At 43.8% G+C, this 8189-nt stretch overlaps 2 protein-coding genes and 2 non-coding genes across 4 annotated transcripts; 3 read left to right on the top strand and 1 right to left on the bottom strand.

Annotated features, from left to right (window-relative positions):
• Window positions 1-713: 713 nt before the first annotated feature.
• Window positions 714-787, top strand: trnai-aau (transfer RNA isoleucine (anticodon AAU)). The gene has a single exon. It is a non-coding gene; the product is annotated as a tRNA-Ile (tRNA).
• Window positions 788-896: 109 nt separating this feature from the next.
• rpp21 (ribonuclease P 21 subunit) lies at window positions 897-3898 on the top strand. Its single transcript, XM_061240153.1, has 5 exons — window positions 897-1092; window positions 1221-1321; window positions 1672-1754; window positions 2153-2287; window positions 3001-3898. Exons 1-5 carry the CDS (start codon window positions 1036-1038, stop codon window positions 3096-3098), a joined length of 474 nt encoding a protein of 157 aa, XP_061096137.1. The 5' UTR covers window positions 897-1035; the 3' UTR covers window positions 3099-3898.
• A 207-nt stretch (window positions 3899-4105) lies between these two features.
• Window positions 4106-5529, bottom strand: aqp12 (aquaporin 12). The gene is made up of 3 exons (XM_061239029.1): window positions 4935-5529; window positions 4561-4677; window positions 4106-4266 (listed from the first exon to the last, which is right to left on the bottom strand). Exons 1-3 carry the CDS (start codon window positions 5527-5529, stop codon window positions 4106-4108), a joined length of 873 nt encoding a protein of 290 aa, XP_061095013.1.
• A 1176-nt stretch (window positions 5530-6705) lies between these two features.
• trnam-cau (transfer RNA methionine (anticodon CAU)) lies at window positions 6706-6778 on the top strand. The gene has a single exon. It is a non-coding gene; the product is annotated as a tRNA-Met (tRNA).
• The last annotated feature ends 1411 nt before the right edge of the window (window positions 6779-8189 follow it).

Here is an 8189-nt window from a genome sequence, read left to right as displayed (position 1 = left end):
GCATGCAAATTCAGGAAATTAATTCAGCTGGGCAAAGTAATGTTATGACAGAACAGTACCACTAGCTACAGGTCATTCTGTTGTACTCGCACGACTACAAGTAAAGAACAATCACCAAGCTCCAGAATGTGAAAAATGTCACACCGGGAGAGAAAGGGGTAAAGGCTATTATTGTACAACAGGGTAATCGCATGCATCTTCCTGTAAATATTAGACCTACAGCAAAGTACAGTGGCCGCTTTATTAGATACCAGGTAGGATCCCCTTTTGCATTTTTCTTAGCTGCATGGATTCAACAGGGTGCTGGATTCAAGGTCAACATCATTTAGATCACATGTCTTGGCCATTCTAACTTTTGGTTAAACAAATAAACCTCTTCAGCATGTCTGTACTTTATATATTGGGCTGCTGCACAATTCACCATTTACAGGAGGTGGTCATTTGTATTAACATGCAGATGTACCTAATAAAGTGACTACTGGGTATATTTCATCCATTACTTGCCGGCACTTTACTTTGTGATACCGTGACAAAACAAAAGTCCAAGCAATTCATGGACAGCCGGTGTGATCCGCGTGGGTTGTCTCTGGGTGCTCCAGTTTCCCTCCGTAGTCCAAAGACATGAAGGGGAGGCTGAATTGTTATTGGAGTTTGAATATGTGCATTATTTCGTAGTCAAGTAGAATTACAGCAGTTCGGAGGTGCCCGAACACGGCCGGTTAGCTCAGTTGGTTAGAGCGTGGTGCTAATAACGCCAAGGTCGCGGGTTCGATCCCCGTACGGGCCAGTTCGCTTTTTTTCTATGCAAAACTTCCAGAATATTGTTTTCGGCTATGTGTGTTGTCCCACCTCGGAGCCCATAGCCAGTTACCACGTCAGTACATATTGCAAGATGTGATTGGCCAGCCACACTGGTATGAGGAAGTCACCAACGAAAAACGACATGCCAGTTAGCTAGCAAAACCAAATTATTTCCTTCACATTTGTTTCTTTCAGGCAAACTCTTTGTGTTGATACACAACCAAAAACAATACGATGTCGGGAAATATTAAAGATAAAGAAGCTTTTCAGAGACTAAACTTTCTTTATCAGGTAACTTGGGTGAAGTAATTTTTTCTTCATTGCTACATTTACCTTTAAAAATAAGTTGTTTGCTGTGAAAATCTGACGCATTACCTTGCTAGACTTCTCATTCATTGTTCTTTTTTACGTCTTTTCAGGCCGCGCACTGTGTTTTGGCTCAGAACCCGGAGAACGTGGAACTAGCACGCTTTTATTGTTTTACACAGAAGACTATATCCAAGCGTCTGGTGCTGAGGCAGTGAGTTTTATCGTTCTTTTTGCAGTCCTAAATGATTGAAGTAGCCTAATTGCTTTCACGCGTTGAATCGCAGCGCCTTTTGACAACATTAATGCAATATTTGCTCTGGTCTTCACATACCACATCACAACTTTATGCTACATTAACTTTATGTGAACCTGAAAATGTCTGAATATCATATAGTTACTTTTGGAATGCCATCGCCTCTTAGGCTTATCTTATTTAGTTGTGACCATTTAGAACCCCTGAAGATTAATTGTGGTTAACATTATTTTGTTTATCAGTTTAGTTAAGCAAATTACATTTCACAAAGGCTACAGTTTTATGCAGTTACAATTGTGTTTTGGCAGGGATCCCTCAGTAAAAAGAACAATGTGCAAGAAATGCTACTCTGTGCTGGTACCTGGAGTTACTGCAACTGTAAGACAGAGAAGTAAGTAATCATTCAAGCAATTCGACAATACGATAGAGTAATATTTGGGTAAGTGATGCTTGAAGTAAAAAAAATGAAATAACTTGTGGTAATCCTAAATTACAAGGGCACAATTTATGTATTAGCTAACACAAATCTGTATGACTCTAGACATGGTGCTTGTATCTGGGAAAAAAGGTAAACGGAAGGAATACATAGCAGATTTAAGTTGCCTGTTTTACATTTTACAAATGAATCAATGGACATGAATGCAAGCCTGAGGAACTGCAAGAGTTCAAAGGTCAAGGTTAGTTGAGAGGATTACTTCCCGGTGAGAAACAAGGCCAGTGATATAGCAGTGGGTGAAGAGAAGTCCCCTGGAATCTGGGAGTCTGCTAATGTCATCTCTGATCTCCCAGGGAGCAGAAACCGGGAGTGTGTGACACTGGTGAGGTGTGTCAGCTGTGGCCAGACTAAGAGGTTCCGCAATGACCCACATCACCAGCTGTGGGTGGACCAGCCTGAGGCCCAACTGGAGAACCAACCACAGCTGGGTGAGACACCACTTAACTCGCATATGAAACGGGAGCCCCGGTTTCAATTCCCGAGCAATGCAATAGGAATTGAAACATTTTAAAAATTGTATCGTGGCTTAGTGCATTTTCTTGTCACAGGTCCCACTGAACAGGTTCAGATGGAAGGTTCTATTTTGTTCTCTGCACAGGACAATCAGAAGTAGTTATTTTTCACTACAGAATTTGAAAGTGATTAAAAGGTATTAAATTAATTAGAATGGCCAAATATGTCAATCAACTTTCACAAAGCTGTCTGTGTATGGAACAGGTTTTCAGGTTATGTAGTATGAGCAGGGGTTTAAAGCTGTGCTGAATACATTAGAATGCAGGTAAATGGCAACCCTAGAAGGGCTGTATGCACTGTGCTTCTCATTATAACTCTTACACTTTTACTCTTCTATAACAGACTTTGACGCCCTGCTGTTGACCCAGCTTGGAGCAAGGGTCACTGAAACCTTTGCCAGACACGAAAATATGCAGCCAAAGTGACTGGACAAAGGTCAGGTTAGCCTGACCTGTTGGTTAGCTGCCAGTCATTTGGCATGTTTAATGCCGTAGCCAAGTGGCACCTCCTCTTTGGTCAAAGCAGAGCTTTGAGTAAAAGTGTAATTTTTTTATTTGATCTGTGCAGGGGAGTTCATCTTTCTGCATGCTCAGTAGTGGTGTTGATTGTGCATTTTGTGTGTTGGCAGGACGAGGGTCCTCCTCAACAGCGACACCAAAAGAGACAGAAGCCAGCGGGCCTGCCACCTCTCAGAAACACTGCTGTGCCTCAAAGCCCAATACTTGATCATGTTGCCTGCCTCTTCCAGAACCACATAAAATGGGACTTGTTCAGAAAATGTTCATTGTGCCAGTCAAGTGCACCTTCTCAAAGACCACTGGAAGAAAAAGGGTCATTGAACATTCTAACAATCTCAAAGGCGCCTCAATGTAAAAAAACTGCTACATATTTGTGTCCTTATTTACAGGATAGGTGTGGTCCTAGTTTCAATTATTTTATTTTTCTTTGGCAAGTACTGAATGGAGCGCACCCCCATCCAGAAGAACCCATTGGTTGAGGACCAGATATATAAATATGGATTCTATTATGGTGTTCTCAAAAACCCAGCCTCTATTGATCTACCAGTGTTGAGAGTGGAGAGAGAATGTTTTTTTTTGGTTTGCCATCTACAGGGACAAAGGGGAATACACTGGGAGTGAATCTGAGATTGACATTTTATTGGGTTTGAGAACAATGGTTTTAGTTTACAGGTATTGAAGGGCTGTGGGGACGTGTAGCAGGGATCTGGCCTTTAAGACTGAGTCGGGTCATTCAGGCCGTGCATGGGTTTTTTCCCAATTCCCTGTACCCAGCTCCCCTGTTCCAGTGCTAGATGTAAGAAGAACCACAGGAATACAAGGTTTGAAATGGTTTATTTATTAGGTATTTCTTAGCTTGCAATCTGTAATTGTGAAACTGTGAAACAAATTTCTTAAGGACGATCTAGAACAGTTTCTTATTTTTACTGTGATTTACAATGTATAAAATTCATGATGTACACTGATTAAACAATAGGCAAACATTAAATATTTCTGTCCACGAGTAAAGTTTCACTTGCATTTCTGAACGGCGTTTCTCAAGGAAAGGAACTTTAATATATGCAATGTTTCCCTCCTCAAACATGCCCTTAGACAGGTGAAAAAAATCACCTTGACCTGCAATCCCTATAAAAGTATTTCTTTCCATGTGTGAGTAACGTGCAGTACAGGTGAAACTGTATGGTTTCAGTGAGTGAAACTTTGAGAGCGTGGATGTCAGTCCCCTTTCTTCTCCCCCTGTGGTTTCTGTGCCTCAGCCTGGTCCTGAGAGCCCTTCCCCTTGGGGACTCTGAAACGAGTCTTTTGGGAGTACAGCAGGTTACGGGTGAAAAGTCGCGGGATGTTGCCCAGGTACAGGAACAGAGCCACGATCATTCCTGAAAAACAGGAGGCCTCAATAAGAACAGTGTTGCCAACTACACAAAGCTTTTTCAAGGTAGATGGGCACACAAGAGTGCTTGAATATTTATTTGTCTGAAAGTTTACTTTCTGTGTAATTAACATTTATAAATAATTCAATGTTTAAAAATTAAGATTACAGCCAAAAGGCTTCTAATCACACAGCTCTGGTTCTTTGTCTAATGTCACCACTACATGATCATACCGACATAGGACCTTAAGTAGGTCATTATGCCCTTATGACTGCTTATTTATGTTTGTTATGAACTTACCAACTAGTGGGCCCAGCCAGTACACAGTCATGTACTCCACCATTGTAAACCCAGGGCACTGGAAGGTGAGTGCGTAAGCCAGCGAGGGGTTTGAAAAGCCTGAGGTAACGCCACTAGCTGAAAGTGCAGAAAATCACATGATGGTTCACAAACTAGAAATCCGTCTCTGAATCTGCATCCCAACTTCCTATAAGCTGTGCTTAAACAACGGTTAAAACACAGACTTTAGCACTAACCTGTGTTTGAAATGTACAGCAGCAATTTTTTTCAACAAGATTATAATACACTGTATGCTTTATCAGGTGGCCAGTGTTGATTTAAGTGCATTTAATCCACACTACAGGGTTCAGGAGTTGTGAACTTGACCCGCTCACCTGCGTAATTGAAGAACGTCAGCATGGCTGCCACGAGCGGGACCCTGAGCAGCGCAGTGCGGTGCCGCACGTTCATGTACAGGAGGTGGAAGTTCAGGGCGCACACGCCCTCCGTGAACGCGCCCTGCGGCACAGACGAGCGCAGGGCAGGGCTGCACTCCTGCGACATCATGTTCTTGATCATGTGCATGTCCGTCAGCTCCAGGGACCAGTAGTACAGGGTGAGGAGGCGGGCCAGGAACGCGCCCAGGAACTGCCCGGCAAGCCCGGAAACGGCGCCGGACGCGGCGGAGTCGCGCGTCAGGAAGCTCGTGGCGGTCACGGCGGGGTTTCCCGTGGCGCCCGGGGAGATCAGGCCGTGCACCAGCAGGGTGAGGAAGAGGATGGTGAAGGCCACGTCCGGCCCGAACCCCCCGGCCCACTGGCCGACCTCCATCAGCGTCTGCACCTCCATCCAGCAGGCCACCAGGGTGAAGGAGGCCAGGAGCTCCGCCGAAAAGCTCTGCAGGGGCAGCCGCCGGGACAGGAGCCTGCCGGCCACCCCCAGCCCCACCACACCCAACAGGTAACCCAAGGAGACGTTGAGCCCAGACATGTTGGCTTCCTGCGATCTGCGGAGCGGCACGGGACTGTGCTGTCTGACAGGAGGGGGGCGGTTGAGTCTGTCCGGTGAAAGCCAGCTCGGGGGTTTTTGGGTTACCAGCAAACGTGGCACGCTGTGAGGCGCGGCCTTATCAGGAACGCTCCTGTTTCATCGCGCACCTCCGGCCAAAACACACACGGGCCGTCAAGGACGTTTTGGGAAAACCGACGTGTGCCACTGATATGAGTGGCCGAGAACTGAAACGGTCAGAGAGAGGGGAGGTCTGTAACCTATTCTGTAGCCTGAGGAAGGGCCATCTGGTTACAACCTAGTGCAAATATTATTCCAGGAGAAATGAATAAATACTGACATGTTTTATTTGTTTGAGTATTTGAGAGTTGCAAGGGTAACCCCTTGCCAAACATGAAAGGGCCAGATACAATAAACACACATCTTTGTTAAAGTAAAAATTTTAAACTAAAAACTGTTGGTCGGTTTGTAAACAAGCGAAAACAATGTGTGTTCACTGCCAGTGCTAAAATGCCTAGCAATGGATGCGATCTCCTGGAATAAAAAGTGAGTCTTTTTTTGTGTGTGCAGTTATTTTATCATAAAAATTATGTAATACAATCTTTTAATTGATTGGAGAGTCCACCACAGAAAATGTATTTGCTGACTTGGGTTGTGAGAAAATGTAGGAAACACTTGCCTAATATAATGTTTTGTATTGACTAAATCCTTAATTAAATACTTCTGCTTGACATCGAAGATTAATCTTACCAGTTGGATTTTTCTTTAAAAACGACAATAAAGAATGACAAGAAGCTGATGTCCACTAGGTGAAGATGTTTTATCAGCTTTCCGACCTGGCCATTCGTAACATTATTTGTATAGTACCCGTTTGTCCAGAAGGTGGTGGCCCTTCACCACCTATATTCAGTACAATTCCCTGCTGTAACGGCACGAGTATCCGTTTGTTTTGGATTGTCGGATTTCTGTGGATACGTTTACATAAACTGATACATTGATTAATATTGTCAATATAACACTCGGGTTTCATTCATTCTCCTCACGTTCTAACATCGCTGTATGACAATAGCGTAGGGCCCGCGACGCACCAAGGAAACAAGAACATGTCTGACACCGCATGCAGGTTTATTTGGGCTTACCGTTCTACGCCGCTGTAGGGCCTCGTTAGCGCAGTAGGCAGCGCGTCAGTCTCATAATCTGAAGGTCGTGAGTTCGATCCTCACACGGGGCACAGTTTTTCTTTCTATATAAAAATTTTTATACGATATTTTCATGTGGAACACAGGAGTTTTCTTGCTAATAGCATGAAATAACAGGGCTGTGGTGGCAATACATCACTGGCTAATACACACCGTCAATGCCAGAACTATAGATATGATGGAATTGTGGGGACCTCATTACGGTGAGGTTCGCATCCACCATTGCATACTAGTACGAAAGCAATGGCTCACGCCAGTGCAAAAATGCCCCAGATTTTTTCATTGTTCACACACTCTTGACACTGCAGGTGGCTCGTTTTCAACAAATATGTGAAAAATCGATATAAAGAATGTCGTTATGCAAACATTGTCAATTTATGAAATAATAGGAAATTCATTTTTACATTAGCTATATATAAATAAATGGCAATAAACAATTTGCATCGCTCATGCATATTACACAACGAAGGGGTTTAATTTGTGTCTCATGTGGCATCATGCTTCTTGGAAGCAATATAAAGACTCGCTGGGGATTTTATCGGTAAGGAAAGGAAGAAACTCCGTTCCTCCACTAGAGGAATATACATTTTTTCCGATACTCGGATGCACCCACGGTCCAGGTGTGAGGCGATCATACTCGCCCTTGGTTTTGTGGATGAGGTCGTATTCATGTACAAAGCCAGGCAGACGGAGTAGCAGGATATCCACACTCGGCCTTGGTGCAGAAAGGAACTGAAGCTCACTCTGAAATTGCCCGCTTATTACCACTGTCTTTCCAAATCAAGAACTCTTGTCCCTAGCAACGCACAAGTCCCTAGTTTGTCCAAGCAAACTCAAGGAACACTGAAACCTCTTCAGTTTAATTTACAAGTCATGCGTTCTTAGCATTATGTCACTTTATGTGAGCTCACTAGGCTGTGCAATTCAGACACATTGTAATTACCTAATTTCCGATGACAGCAGAGGCATTACTGTGAGCCCGTTTGAATGCTGCTGGTTTCGGATCAAGTTCGGCTGCCTTGAATGTTGCGGCAAAATGAATAGGCTACATTTTATTTTTGGAAGCCCATGTGCGAGAGCAAGAGTGTGTCCTCATGGTTGGAGAACTGGGATCCAAACGCGTTGGTTTACCCATAAACCCTTCAGCAACGTAGGCCATGTAACCTGAATTAGGCCTACTTCGATGACAATCCTGCTGTACGAATAAATCGTATTTATAAACCGAGTAAGGGTGGCTGTTGAACAATGTTCATGTTAATTACACCTTTGTTGCTCGACAGAGGACGTCCTGGCTATAGCAATGCTCACTGGTCCTGAGTATAGAACTAGACCAGCAACAACAGTATTCTCTAATTACATAGCTAGCTAGGTTAGCTAGCCTAGGCTAACACACCTAACGCACCTTCCTTTACGCAAGTAAACAAATTATTAACATACATATAT

The sequence above is a fragment of the Conger conger genome, chromosome 4 (assembly GCF_963514075.1).
Source record: "Conger conger chromosome 4, fConCon1.1, whole genome shotgun sequence".
In the NCBI taxonomy this organism is placed as follows: Eukaryota; Metazoa; Chordata; class Actinopteri; order Anguilliformes; family Congridae; genus Conger; species Conger conger.
Note: the sequence above shows the minus strand (reverse complement) of the source record. Positions and strands in the feature narration are given on the sequence as shown.

Excerpts from the sequence above, each read along its gene's own strand:
- rpp21 (XM_061240153.1), top strand. The coding sequence starts at position 1,036 with ATGTCGGGAAATATTAAAGATAAAGAAGCTTTTCAGAGACTAAACTTT. Across the intron at positions 1,093-1,220 it reads GACTAAACTTTCTTTATCAG|GCCGCGCACTGTGTTTTGGC; the intron begins GTAACTTGGGTG and ends ACGTCTTTTCAG. Across the intron at positions 1,322-1,671 it reads AAGCGTCTGGTGCTGAGGCA|GGATCCCTCAGTAAAAAGAA; the intron begins GTGAGTTTTATC and ends GTGTTTTGGCAG.
- aqp12 (XM_061239029.1), bottom strand. The coding sequence starts at position 5,529 with ATGTCTGGGCTCAACGTCTCCTTGGGTTACCTGTTGGGTGTGGTGGGG. Across the intron at positions 4,678-4,934 it reads GACGTTCTTCAATTACGCAG|CTAGTGGCGTTACCTCAGGC; the intron begins GTGAGCGGGTCA and ends CTGCACTTTCAG. Across the intron at positions 4,267-4,560 it reads CTGGCTGGGCCCACTAGTTG|GAATGATCGTGGCTCTGTTC; the intron begins GTAAGTTCATAA and ends CCTGTTTTTCAG.